Source organism: Artemia sp. Qi Xiang Cuo, chromosome 20 (assembly GCF_049724085.1).
Source record: "Artemia sp. Qi Xiang Cuo chromosome 20, ASM4972408v1, whole genome shotgun sequence".
In the NCBI taxonomy this organism is placed as follows: Eukaryota; Metazoa; Arthropoda; class Branchiopoda; order Anostraca; family Artemiidae; genus Artemia; species Artemia sp. Qi Xiang Cuo.
The window spans coordinates 53,534,567-53,549,940 of NC_142813.1; the positions used below are offsets into that span (position 1 = coordinate 53,534,567).

Below are 15,374 nucleotides of genomic sequence, written 5' to 3' on the forward strand. Positions count from 1 at the left end.
AGAACCTTTCCTCTTCCATAAAGGGATAATGACACCCTTCAGCCAATCTTCGGGAATTATCTCGGTTTGCCAGATTGTAGAGAACAGGGTGTGGAGAAACAGGAGCATAACAGGACCTGCATATTTTAGCAGCTCTGCACTCAGGCCACAGATACCGGCAGCTTTATTGTTCTTGAGCCTTTTTACTTCATTTCCAATTTCTGAGGGGCTGAAAGGCTCGTCTGGAGGAGCATCTGTTTCGGATCTAGGACTGCCAGGTTGGCTGGGACTATCAGTAAGAGGCATAGACGGGTTAGTGTTGTTCAGGAGTGAGCAGAAGTGGTCCTTCCACCGCTCGAGACAAGAACCCTCATCAGAGAGAAGTGTCCCATCCCTGGATAGGATAATTAATCACATGAAAACAAATATTTTTTTACTAGTCTTTTGAAGGTGCCAAACGAGTGGCATTCTCGAGCCGAATCGCGAAGGGTGTTCCATGTCAAATGACACGCAACAAGAGGATTAAAATCGGATCTTATTGTTGGTGTATGGGGAATTGGGATATTTAGAGAACTACAGAGTTGATAATTTGACCGATCAGAAACAAAACAAAACGTAAACCTAAAGGACCTATGAATATCACCATGGAGCTGAAGAAAAGCGAAAGATGCACAGGAAAGAATATAAAGTTTTTTAATATCAAGTAACGGTTTAGTTGCTGAACGATTTACATCTTGGATAAGATTTATAGCTTTATCATAAGTATTCGAAAGCGGTTTGAGAAAAGAAGGGAAAGTAGACATCCATATGACTGAACAATAGGAAACATAAGAATGAATTAAGCTATGAAATAGGATTATTAGAATTGGCCCTGGAATGATATGTTTTAGTTTTCTTAGAATACCGAGGTTTCTGCATACCTTCATTTTAATCAAATCAATGTGGTGTTTAAAAGATAAATTTTCGTCTAGGAGGATACCTAGGAAACGGACATGGCCATCCTTTGGTCTACTAATAAAGCCTTTGGATATATGAATTTCAGATAATTGAGGACAAGCCTGGGATATACAAGAGAAAACTAAATAAACTAGTTTTAGAAACATTTAAGGCAAGAGAGTTAGCATCAAACCAAAATGAATCTCTCTCAAAGAGGTCCACTAACTTTGTTCGAACCTCATCCTCTGTTCTCCCAGAAGTAATAAGGGTGGTATCATCGGCAAAAGTAACAAGAGAACCCGAGGTACGCAAACTATAGTTGTGGGTAAGGGAGACTGTTGGATGACATAGACGACATTAATAAAGAGAATTTTTATTTCCAACTGCAAAAATTAGGTCATTTATATAAATTAAAAACAGTGCCGGCCCTAAAACTGACCCTTGAGGGACCCCCTGGTCAACACTTGATGGTGAGCGAAAAAGTGGATCAACATAAATTATTCTACCAGACAAGAAAGACTTGAACCAATCAAACACACTACCTCTTACGCCAAAATGAGAAAGTTTAAATAGAAGAACACTGTGGGTTAAAGAATCAAAGGCTTTACGAACATCCAGAAACAAAGCAGCAGGAATCAAATGGGAATCTATGGCAGAGTGAAGATAATTCAGTTAAACTGCACAAGCATGCTCAGTCGAATGATTTGCTCGAAAACCAAATTGAAAATTGTGAAAAAAATCTTTAGAAGTAAGAAAATTATTAAGACGAAAAAGCATCGCCTTCTCAAATATTTTGCTAAACACAGACAACAAAGAAATTGGCCGATAGTTGGCTGGATCATTTCGTGCCCCCCCCATATAATATTATGAGTCGAGCACTCTTGAGACTACTCGTGAAAATACCATGCTTAAATGAGATTTTAATAAGTTTTGATAAGGTAGATATAATGGAAGGAATTATGGACTTAATTACTTTGGTAGGAATATTATCAGGGCCAGAAGACGAACAATTTTTCAATCCCATAACAATTTTAGCTATTTCTTTCTCCGTCGCTGGTTCCAAAAACATTGACTTCATACAAGGTGGCCGAAGATAAGATTTGAAGTTGGATCCTGAAGGAGAAGAACCAACAGCCGAAGCGGTCCTTTTACCAATATTCGCAAAATATGAAGTAAATGCATCTTGAACATTCAGTTCACCTCCGATGATTTTGCCATCGAGATCCAAAAAAGAAGGGGCTGATGGAGACTGAAAAGAGGGCCTAAATACAGAAGTTAAAACCTGCCATGTTTTTTGTATATCTTTTCCACAATCTGAAAAACAATTAAAATAACACTGGGGCTTGGCCTTTCGACATACAAAGTAGTAAATATTAATGTAAATTTTAAATCGCTGGAAGCAAATAGATTTCATTGAAGGGCTAGCAGACTTAAAGGCCCTCCAGGGATTATTTTTTCTCCTACAACTCATAAGGAGACCAGGGGTCATCCAAGGATTTAGAGGAAAAGCATTCTTAGACTTACGATTAGAAGGTGAAACAGAACAAATATCAAGAACAGCGTCTTTATTAGATTAAATAAAAAAAACAAGTTTTTAAAACTGAAAGTAAGGAGCGACATTAAAACTTAAAACTAACAGAAATTATTCCGTACATGAAAGGGGCTGTCCCCTCCTCAACGCCTCGCTCTTTATTCCGTATATGAAAGGGGCTGTCCCCTCCTCAACGCCTCGCTCTTTACGCTAAAGTTTGACTGTTTCACAATTTTTTTTTTAAAACAATAAAAAACTTTAGCGTAAAGAGCGAGGCGTTGAGGAGGGGACAGCCCCTTTCATATACGGAATAAAGAGTGAGGCGTTGAGGAGGGGACAGCCCCTTTCATGTACGGACTAATTTCTGTTCGTTTTAAGTTTTAATGTCGCTCCTTACTTTCAGTTTAAAAAACTTGTTTTTTTTATTTAATTTCTGATCGTTTTTTAGTTAATGCAGCTTTTATTTGCATAAAAATTTTACTTTTCTTTTGCTAAATGAATGTCTTTACAAATTAACTTACGTAACTAACTTCTATATTCGTATATTTTTCTTCTGGCAAAAATTCAAAGTTGCAGATTTTTGCAGATATGAGCTTGAAACCTATGTAATAGGGTTTTCTGATACGCTGAATCTGACGCTGTGATTTTCATTAAAATTCTTCCACTTGTAGGGGATGTTTCCCCCCTCTTTAAAACATCGAGTAAATTTCCTCAGGCTTGTTGCCTTTGATGAGTAATACTAAACTTAATAAAATTTATATATTTAGAATCAGCATTATAAACACATTCTTTTGATACATTTATTGACATCAAAATTCCGTTTTTAAAAGTTTCGATTACTATTGAGCCGTATCGCTTGTTTTTTTATTGTTTTTTTTTATTACGTATATGTTATTACGTATATGAGGGGGTTCTGCCCTTAGTCAATACCAAGTTCTTTACGTTAAAAGTTAAAAAAAAATTTGATTCACAAACCCCTGAATCACAAAGGCCGTTTAATGAGAATAGAGAGCTCTTTTGAAAGCACTAAAAAAAAACTGTAGCTTAAAGAGCGAGGTATTGACTTGGAGGAGAACCCCCTCACATACGTTATAATTTCTGTTCGTTTTAAGTTCTAATATTCCTTCTTACATTTCAGTTGAAAAAACTTGGTTTTTTTTTATTTAATTTCTGATCGTTTTTTAAATAATGCTTGGAAATCCGGCGCCCCCTTCATAGAACTGTCCCTTACCCCAAAGAAACATCCTCCACGGAAATCTTCTCCCGAGTTACTCCCTCCTCTAGCCCCCCTCCAGAAAAAATCCTTCCTGAAAATTGTTGTATACTTCCCAATAACCAATAAATAATGCTGGCAAGTCCGGCGCCCCCTTCATGGCGATTTCCCTTCCCCCATGAAAACTTCCTTCATGAACAGATCCTCCAACATAACCCTCGACCCACCCTTCCCTCCCACTAGCAGAAAAAAACCTCCTGAAAACTTCTGTATACTTCCGAATAACCAAGACTATATGTTAACATTGGGTAAAGTTCATATCTTTTAGCCCTCCCTCTGGGTACTTCGGGGGATTAAGTCATCCCAAAAGACATATTTATCATATTTTCGACCATGTTGAACAAAATGGCTATCTCAAAATTTTGATCGGGTGACTTTGGGAAAAACGTTAGCGTGGGAGGGGGCCTAGTTGTCCTCCATTTTTTTTAGTCAATTAGAAAGAGCACTGGAACATTTAATTTCCCTTTCAATGAGCCCTCCCAAGATATTCTAGAACTACTGGGTCTATAATATCACCCCTGGGAAAAAAAAAAAAAAAAAAAACAAAAAAACAAACAAATAAACACGCATCCTTGATATTTATTATGGCAAAAAATGAAAAAATCCACATTTTTTTATATAGGTGCTTTAAACCTCTACAGTAGGGTTCTATGATACGCTGAATATGATGGTGTGATTTTCATTAAGGTTCTAGAACTTTTAGGGGGTCTTTCCCCCTTTTTTTGAAAATCAGACAAATTTTCTAAGGCGCGTAACTTTTGATGGGTAGCTCTAAACTTGATGAAAGTTATATATTTGAAATCAGCATTGAAATCTGATTCTTTTGATATATCTATTGGCATCAAAAACCCGTTTTCTAGAGTTTCGGTTACCATTGAGCCGGGTCGCTCCTTACTTACAGTTCGTTACCACGAACTGTTTGACTCATAAAAAGTATCAAATAAATTACAAAAATCAGAATCACTCTCAAAACCACCCCAAGAAATTTCTGCCAATCTTGACCTAAGAAGCATCAATTCCACTTCACCAAACCTAAAAGGCCTCATACCAGACTCACAAGTCCTCTCAATAGTCAGTTTATCAAAACAGTATATAGAGTAAACAGGGAAATGATCGGAAATGTCGCTCACTAAAACATAATTTTGGATCAAGGTGGCCGTACAGAAAATATTGTCAATCAGAGATGACGTAGTCTCTGTTATGCGAGATGGGATACATACGGAAGGTAAAGTACCTGCGGCAAGCATGGACGACAGAAAATCTAAAGATACAGAAGACTTTATATCCATCAAGTTTATATTAAAATCTCCCATAATAATTAATTCAGTCGACTGTTTTAGGATGGTATCCAGTAGATCATTAAGGGTGTGTAGAAACAGTGGAATAGAGCCACTAGGAGATCGATAAATAATACCAACAATTAAATCCTTACCTCCACATTTAATATCTACGAAAAGTGACTCAAAGACACCTTCAATATTTCTGGATAAATCAATTCTAAGAGAATATGGGAGATTTTTAGAAATATACAAAGCAAGACCACACTTGACCCTCTTTTGTCGATTCAGTCGTTCCATTTTATAACCTTGCAAATCCAAAAGCATATTATTCTTAGGATCTAAGAAAGTCTCGCATAAACCAGCAACGTCAGGTAGCCCATCCGAAACAATCTGTTTTAGATGGTCAATTGAAGAACAAAGACCCTGGATATTCAACTGGAGCACTGAAAAATATCCATCCCGCTTGACAGCCTCCCTCAGACTAGAAACATATTTACTTATTACTGTGTGGTTCACTGTGATCAAATCACTGTTGACATGTCCGATAGAATTATTGATAATGCTTAAAACATCTAACGGGTTATTTTCAAGCTCAAAAAGTCGTCCTATAACTGAGGGCGTTTCTAATTTGCCAGTAAAAAAAGACAATCGATTTTATATATGGAATTAAATAAAAAAATATAAATGCAAAAAAAAAAAAAAAAAAAAAAAAAAAAAAAAAATATAAGCACAAACTGCGAATTATCGAACCTTTCGTATAATTGATTTACCCGGTGGTTCGGTCAAAATTTGCCCGCGGTCAGTCCATACATTAAATTTACCGAAGCAATCTCTTGCCGCATTTAAAATTTCACGACGCTTTTTTGTTAGCGATTCTGATAAAAATATTCCACTCTTTGCTAGTTTAGTCTTTTCTTTGAAAACCACTCGAGCTAATTCCACATTTTTGAAGCGTATTAGCACTGGAGACACTTTAGATTGATCGTTAGAGTCATTCAAACTTAATCGATAAACATTTAAAATATTATTAACTTCAAAACCAGGGACCAGCATCTTGTCTTTAATGATAACCGATACTTCTTTCTTTAGGTCATTTCCAGGCCTCTGCCTTACTCCATTCATCACTAAGCAATCCAACATCTTTTCTTGTTCAAAATCATCCACTTTCCATTCCAATGACAAAATCCTACTTTCCGAGCTTTTAACCATTGCAAATAGTCCTTTGAGTGACTTTTCTATTTCTTGGAATTTTGGGTTGTAATCAATGGAAATAGCATCATGAATTTTTTTTACTATAATATCAATTGCTTGATTCGCTGTATCAGGGTCTGATAGTTTAGTCTTAACTTGACGGGAAATCTCAGCTGTAAGATTCACTTGCGTCCGATTTAAGTCATCCTGGGTAAAAGCTATTTTTTGCTGCATTATTCTAGGTGCCAGTGAGACTTCTGCAATAATGCTTGCTGGGTTTAGTGCTAGATAAGAAGGTGATGCCGATTTATAAATATTCAGAAACGAATCCAATTCCGTAAATGCTTTACCATCATCTTTTTCCGTTCTTTTCCGAGCACTAGGGTTATCCGAAAGTAATTTCAAATTAGACCCTGAAACTTGGTGCTCAGAATGATCGCCGTAGCAAAAAACTGTATATATCCATAATACTTTAGCAACCCTTTTTAACTGCAAAGCAGTTACTGTCCAAGGGGGGTAACTTTTGAAACTAGCGAGAACAATGTAAAAAGGCTTGAATTTTGACATGAGCGTAGCACTGAAAATAAATAATTACTTATCTTTGAGTGGGCTAATTAATCCAGTAATTTGCAAATAATTTCAAATAATTGCAAGTAGTCCAAGTATTTCAATGCACGATTCAGATGATAATAGTGCTGAATACTAATCCAAAACTACAATCCATAAATAATCCTTAAGCCGTAATCACATGCAAGTCACTTGCGTAATCAGATTTTAGCTTAATAATTTCTTACGCAAAATCAATTGGCTCCGTGCCTAGGTTTATCCACAAGTAAAAAATTAATCCATGAAATGTACTTTTTTTTTAAGATGTGAACTGGTCAGAGACTGAATGAGACTGATTTTCTTGAGCACCGAAATTGGCTATTAGCATCTCCATCTTTAGATTCCTTTAAATTTTCTGGGTAGCGAAATTAGCAAGTTGCTATCCCGACTTTAGATCCAAAGAGACTCGACCCAGGTACCGAAGAACCCACTCTAGGTTGACTGGGATATGAAAACCTCAGAAGGCAAATCCTAGGCCATGTAACTTACAGTGAATGCAACTTGAAAAGAAGATCCATTCTTGGCGTGGATTTTAATGCACTGATGTTGCTTTGAAAATATACAAAATTGTTTGGTCCAAATTTTTGGACCAAATATCCAAAATATCCAAAATTTTACGAATGAGTATGGTGACCTTTCTTAGATGTAATTTAAAATGGACTGGGTCAATTTGATTTATATAGAGAATCATTAAATCTTATCGTGTTGCATGAATTGAAGAATTATTTGATAATTCTGATTCTGTTTCAAGATTCTGGTTTGTCAGTGGAAAAAGCCTTTGTTTCCCCAATTAGTTTTGATGCTAGATTCCTCTTTTTTCCATGAAAATGGAAAGAGAGAAAATATATTAGTGCTTATTTCATGGAAAGTTTGGACAACTTGCAAATATAGTCAAACGTCTGCATGTAGCAGAAATATCAGAATGAATACATAATCAAAACCAGTGGGGGGTTGCTGTTTAAATTGGTAGAGTTTTCTTTTTCAGAAGGAATTTGGTAAATTCGCGAGGACAAACGGTAAAGTTGCAGATTAATTACGGTAATTAAACAACGTGTAAGAAAAGTGATCGAATTTGTCCTATCCGAATAATGGGTATGTCAGTTTATGATGTATATGTGTTACTGTATATGCCTGTATCAAAGACGTACTTGGGGTAGGGGGTGTGCTCTTCCCATATCCTAAAGTTAATTTTTATTTATTATTGTCCCCCCCAATAATACTTTGCCTGAAGCCAAAGGATTTTGCCCACTTTTTAAAGAGATTATATACACTAGTGACTTCAACTAAAACATAACGAATTTGGTTCAACTTAAACATAACGAATTTGGTTCAACTAAAACATAACGAATTTGGTTCAACTAAAACATAACGAATTTGGTTCAACTAAAACATAACGAATTTGGTTCAATTAAAACATAACGAATTTGGTTCAACTAAAACATAACGAATTTGGTTCAACTAAAACATAACGAATTTGGTTCAACTAAAACATAACGAATTTGGTTCAACTAAAACATAACGAATTTGGTTCAACTAAAACATAACGAATTTGGTTCAACTAAAATATAGCGAATTTGGTTCAACTAAAACATAACGAATTTGGTTCAACTAAAACATAACGAATTTGGTTCAACTAAAACATAACGAATTTGGTTCAACTAAAACATAACGAATTTGGTTCAACTAAAACATAACGAATTTGGTTCAACTAAAACATAACGAATTTGGTTCAACTAAAACATAACGAATTTGGTTCAACTAAAATATAACGAATTTGGTTCAACTAAAACATAACGAATTTGGTTCAACTAAAACATAACGAATTTGGTTCAACTAAAACATAACGAATTTGGTTCAACTAAAACATAACGAATTTGGTTCAACTAAAACATAACGAATTTGGTAAGCATATCCTGTTTTGTCTCACGACTGAGTGATCGATTAAAAAATATGAAGTTTTGCCCCTTTCGGTTAAAAGAAATTAGAATTGGTGTTAGGGAGAAGAGGTAAAACGTTTTTTCTCCAACCCTCACAAAAGAGTGTGTGCTACAGCTTTTTTTATGCCTGTGTGTCAAACACGGTTTTTGGCAACTCGTTTTAGTAATTCGAAAGATACGGCTCAAAACAAAAGGGGTTGGATTACATTATAGAATTAGAAATCATTTATTAGACCAGTCCAAATATGGGGTATAACAATTTTACAGTGCCTGAGAACGAATTATGCCACGATTGTCAAACAGAGAAGACTGCGTTGGCTTGGACATGTCTTGAGAAAACCGAATGAATGCAACATCAAGCAAGTGCTTCTAGTTGCTCCTCTGTCAGATTGGCAGACGTCCTGGCGGTCAATTGAAGATTTGTGGGTAACTCTCAAAAACGATATCGATACCATTGGTGGATTTCTGGAAGTTTGGCAGAAAGTGGGAAAGCTTCTGGCTCCAATTTTCTGAAGAGCTGGCACAAGATCCCGACAAATATCCCGACTAAAGCAAATGGACGACAGAGCTTTGTAAGATTATCCACTTTCAGAAAGTATGTAGAAATTATTTCTGATATTGAAGATAATCCGGATTATACATTTCCAGTTTATTCCATGCTTAAAAATGCTGAAAATATGAAATAGACTAGTGTGAAAATTCATTAATATTTCATGCTATCACTTATATATTATGTACGGTTTACATGAAGCTACACAGAATTAGCGGATCGTTATAATTCTTAAGGAAAACTTAAAATTTGTGTTAAAAAATGTCTCCCACCCCCCTCATGTGCAAGTGTATAGCCTGAATTATATATTTCCATGTGTTTTCTTGTTCTTGATTTTGAAAGCTGCTTTGGATGATGGAATTATTTTTATGTATTCAGTTAACAATGTTAACAGCCTTTGTTTTTTTTTAACACATGTTAACAACCTTTGTTTTCGAATTTCATTATGTCTGTGTAGTTTCTTTTAGAAAGTGTTTAAAGATTGAAGATAAGAGAAGTATTAAAGCATTTTAAGATCTTTACATATATTAAGATTGAGTATTTTAAGTATTTAAATATCGCTTACATAACCTGTGCAGTTTACACTTGGTTACACGGAACTGTTACAAGGATTTAGTTACACGAGTTGTTTTAATTCTTATTTAAAACTAAAAATTTGGGTTACAAAAATATCCTGAAGTTGTTTTGGCTGCTGGAATTATTTGTATGTATAAATTTTTTTTATCATTGTATCAAATACATTGTTAACAATGTATCAAACAATGTTAACATTGTTTGTCACTTTTTGATTTTAGTGTCTTTAGAGTGTCTTTTTAAGAATTATTTCAAGATTTTTAGCTATTGAAGTAATTTTATGTATCCTGGCAATGTTATTTCATGAATTCATTTTTGAATTTCATTGTATTTATTTATTGAACAGAATATTACAACATACATGACAACATAATACACTTCTAGACTGTCCAAGAGACTGACTCAAGACTGTCCATAGGGGTAGTCCAGTAAACATGGAAAAACAAATATACTCTCATCCAAAATTTACTCAATTCAAATATCACTAATCATGATATCAACTTACAGTAGAGTTACCGAATTACCTACAAAATTGACAACTAAATACTAATCCCTCGTCATTCTTCAGTTCCCCCTCGATAAAACAAAAAAAAAATACATTTTCGTGGTATCAATATATCAATCTTTTTTTAAAGTTATTTTTACTAACTTTTTAATAATTTTAGTATTTATTTTTAATAGTTATTATTAAAGGCTTGGTTGTTATTAAAAATTATTCCTTAAAATATTTTTTATTTAATAATATAAATATATATTTAATAAAATAAATTAATAAAATAAATATATATTTAATAATATAAATAATAAAATTATTTCTTAAAAATTCATTTTTAAAATAAAAATTATTTTAAAAAAGATTTTAAAAATTATATAAATTATTTTATGTATCCAAGCAATACTAATTTGTGGCATTTTCTTTTGGAATTCCATTTATGTCTTTGCGGACATTGCTTTTTAATTATCAGGCAACAAAGACTTATTATTAAAATAAGTAAACATTCTCATATCTTGTTTTTTTCTAGCATCAAGAAGACATTTTGAAATTGCGTTCCGAATGTTTGATCTGAATGGAGATGGTGACGTAGATGTAGACGAATTTCAAAAGGTTGCCAATCTTACCAGACAGCAGACGAGTGTAGGATTAAGACACAGGGATCACTCAGTCACTGGAAATACTTTCAAGGTAAGTCTTTTTTTCAGCCAGAGGCATAGAAAACGTACAAGACTAAAATTTAAATTGATCATCCGGAGACAATAACGAGGTTTTTCACTCAAGGCCCATTCACAACGATATTTTACGAATACTGAGATTTAGCTAGTGCTAGTTGAGCCAATCAGGTTTTTTTTTTAGAATTTTGTGATTGACCGCAAAACTCTATTTTTGGGTAAAAAGCCTTTTAAAATAGATATGTATCTTATCATATTCTAATTAAAAAAATTACCGACTGCATAAAGCCTTGTGTCAATTACTGACTATTACTAGCTGCATTGTAATTATTGCATTATAATTAACATAATTACCGACTGAATAAAGCCTTGTGTCAATTTCCTACTGCATTATGATTACCGTATTATAATTAACATAATTACCGACTGCATAAAACCTTGTGTCAGTGGTGTCTTTGTACATATGGATACTTTTAATGATGTATTTGATATTTCACAGTGTGATTACAACAAAAAATCATTTCTTGCGTTTTGCATTCTCGCATTTAAATCCCTCTCTTTCAATTAAAGAGGCATAGCTTAAAAGTTCCTTAGAAATAACAGACACTACATGAAACGCAATATTTTAATAAAATAAAATGATAGAATGAATTTAATTGAAGTAAATCTACTACATTTAATAGTAAATTTAATAAAGTAAATATAATAGAATAAATAATTAATTTGATAGAAATTCAATAAAATCAAAGTAATTTTATTTTTATTAATTAATTGATAACTTATTTTATTATTATTAGTATCTTAATTCAATTAATATTATTATTTAATTATTTTTTAAATTTATTATTCCTTTCTTAATATCTGCGCATACGCCAGGGGAAATGAATTTCCCCTGGGGAAATTCAGAGGGGAAATGAACATTCCCCTCTTGGGAAATGAAATTCCCATTTTGGAAATTTGAATCCTCTTGGGAAAATTGAAGAATAGTGTCTTAAAAATGGACTGATCTCGTGTTTTGACACTCCTTCCCCTCCGAGGCCCAGGCCTCTTTGGGCTGTGCCTCTCTTCAATTTGGGCTTATATTTTTATCTCGTAATATACCTTTCCAATATTCTGACTAGATACAATCCAAGTATGAATCCAGCAATGATGTTATTTTCAGCAATTAATTTAAAAAAAACTTTCCGAAAAATAAGTTTTTCAAAGAAAAGTAAAGGCCGTTTTAAACTTAAGCTCAGCAGATACAAATACTTTTTAAAACTTAAGACGACCGGAAATTACTATTAAGGAATAAATGGAACCCAAAACGAACAGAAATTACATAAAGAATCATAGCAAAAACATACAAGTAATAATATAAATGAATAAATAGATCTTAAGCAATCAATGCAAACAAACATACAACAGATATTAATGTAAATTAATAAACAAATCTTAAAAAAAGTGAAACTTAAATTGAATATGGAAATCAGGCTTGAAACCAACAAAAATCATCACAAACAAGAGTTTGGGTATGACCTCTTTCTCTCACTGTAAAAGTCTAAAACCTGCTGTGTCCTTGGTACTTTACTGAAAACCAATTTTATGACTAATATTATCTTTTGTGCTTAATATTGAAAATAATCATTAAAATTATAGTAACATTTTGAACTGATGAGCTTTCAGCAATTGATATCATTATACATCAAATATTCAGTTTAATTTATTAGCTCTTTTTAAAATTGTTAAAGACTAATCTAGTTTCCCTACGAACAAGTGTTTGGATACTGCCACCTTTCCTAACTGTAAATAAAAACCTAAGGCCTACTGTGTCACTGGCGCTTAACTGAAAACAGATTATGTTACAAATATTTTATTTTCCACTTCTTACACTATTGAAAATAAAATACAGTTACAGTGATATTATATCTTGAACGGATGGATATTTAAAAAATTAATATCAGTATTTATCAAGTATTCAATTTGATGTTGCTTGTACTTTCGAAGATTGTTCAAGACGCATATAGTTTTCAGTAAAGCGCCAATGACGCAGTAGGTTTTAGACTTTTACAGTGAGAGAAGGAGATCATACCCAACTCTTGTTTGTGGTGATTCTTGTTCGTTTCAAGCTTGATTTTCATATTTAATTTAAGTTTCACTCTTTTTAAGATGTATTTATTAACTTACATTAATATCTATTGTATGTTTGTTTGTATTGATTGTTTATTTAATTTCTGTTCGTTTTAAGTTTCATTTGTACTTCAATAGGAAAATTTTTTTCGTCTTCAGCTTGATTTTCATATTCAATCTACTCGCTTTAAGATTTATTTATTCATTTATATTATTACTTTTTGTATGTTTTTGCTATGATTCCTTATTTAATGTCTGTTCGTTTTGGGTTTCATTTATTCTTTAATAGTAATTTCTGGTCGTTTTGAGTTTGAATTTTAAACGGTATTTGTATCTGCTGAGCTGAAGTTTAAAATGGCCTTTACTTTTCTTTGAAAAACTTATTTATCAGAAAGTTTTTTTTTAATTAATTTTTGTTCGTTTTTTATGGCAAAAAATTTCAAGTTTTTAAAAATTTATTATTTCAAAATCAAACTTAAAAAAAAATCAAATATTCATCAAGTTAACAAAACTAATATCAAAGTAAAAAAATCGTCTTTTGTCTACCTCAGATTTATTATTGTCTGATGTTTGCACTCTTTTTAAAAAAATTACGGTCTCAAAATTTTTATCCGATGGGTTTGGGGGAAAAGAGTGTGGGGGGACTACATTATGCTTGGGTATCTTTTGACTCTTTAAAAGTGAGCTAGAACTTTCTGTTTTCAACCAAATGAGCCCTCTCTGCATTTTATACGAGTTTGTCTTCTATAAGAACCATATATATCCCCAAAGTATAACTTACAACGCCTATTCCTGGGCCCTAGGGGGTTGTGTCTACCCGGGAGTTTTAATATCTGATTGTTGAACTATTTTTAACCAAATGGTTACCTGAAATTTTTATCGGATGGGTTTATCCATCCGATACACCCGAAAGCGTGGAGGGCGGGGGGGGGGGGGCTAGTTGCCCTCCGATCTTTTTTCACTCTGAGAAAATGAACTAAAACTTTTAATTTCCATTCAAATGAACCCTTTCTGAAGTTTATACGAGTATACCTTCCATAAGAACCATATATGCCCCCAGAGCAATACTTACAACACCTGCCCCGCCCCTGGGTGGGGGGTTGTGTCGACACAGGAGTTTTTCTTATCTGACCTTTGAATTGTTTTTAACAGAATGGCTACCTCAAATTTTTATCAGATGTATTTGGGGAAAAAGGGCTTGGGGGGGCCAGTTGCTATCTGATCACTTTTGACTCTTAAAAAGGGCACTAGAACTCTCGATTTCCAATTGAATGAGCCATCTTTGAAGTTTATACGACCACTCCTTCTATATGAAGTGCCTCTTGGACAAAAATAAATGGAGTGTGGGGGGACGTTAGCTGCCCTCCAATCACTTTTAATCATAAAAAGTGAATTACAACTTTCAATTTCCAATCAAATGAGCCCTCTAGGAAGTTTATACGAGCATCCCTTTCCTAACAACCATATATGCCCCCAGAGCATAACTTACAACGCCTACTCCCGGGCCCTTGGGGGCTGTTTCGACACCGGAGTTTTTTTTATTAGAACTTTGAATTATTTTTAACAAAACAACTATCTCAACATTTTTATCTGATGCATCAAGGGCGTGGAGGAGGGGGGGGGCTAGTTGCCCTCCGATCTCTTTTGACTCTTAAAAAGTGAACAATAACTGTCAATTTCAAATCAAGTAAGCCCTCTCCGAAGTTTATACTAGCATCCCTTCCATAAGAACTATGTATGCCCCTAGAACTTTACTCATAACGCCTGCCTCCGGGCCCTGATGGGTTGCGTCGACACAGGAACTTTTCTTATCTGACCTTTCAACTATTTTTAATGAAATGGCTATTATAAAAATTTTATTGGATGGGTTTAGGGAAAAAAAGTTGTGTGAGGGGGGGGGGCTATGTGCCCACGGATATCTTTTGACTCTTAAAAATTGAACTAGAACTTTCAATTTCCAATAAAATGAGCCCCCTCTGAAGTTTAAACGAGCATCCCTTTCATAAGAACCATATACGCCCCCAGGACAACACTTACGACGCCTATCCTCCGGGCTCTGGGGAGTGTTTTTGTTATCTAATTTTTGAACATTCCAAAACACTGGCTATCTCAAAATTTGGAGGGAACGGGTTTGGGAAAAAAAAGGCGGGGGGGGGGGGTGGCTAGTTTAACTCTCTTGACTCTAAAAAGTGAACTAGAACTTTCAATTGCCGATCAAATGAGCCCTCTATGAAGTTTATAC

At 34.1% G+C, this 15,374-nt stretch overlaps 1 protein-coding gene across 3 annotated transcripts in view; it reads left to right on the forward strand.

Annotated features, from left to right (window-relative positions):
• The window catches only part of MICU1 (Mitochondrial calcium uptake 1), a 127,498-nt gene that overhangs the window by 77,017 nt on the left and 35,107 nt on the right, over positions 1-15,374 (forward strand). For all 3 annotated transcript variants that reach the window (XM_089106330.1, XM_089106329.1, XM_089106331.1), the window contains one exon: positions 10,879-11,039. In XM_089106330.1, the coding sequence (XP_088962456.1) occupies positions 10,879-11,039 (161 nt within the window). The remainder of the gene's footprint in view (positions 1-10,878; positions 11,040-15,374) is intronic.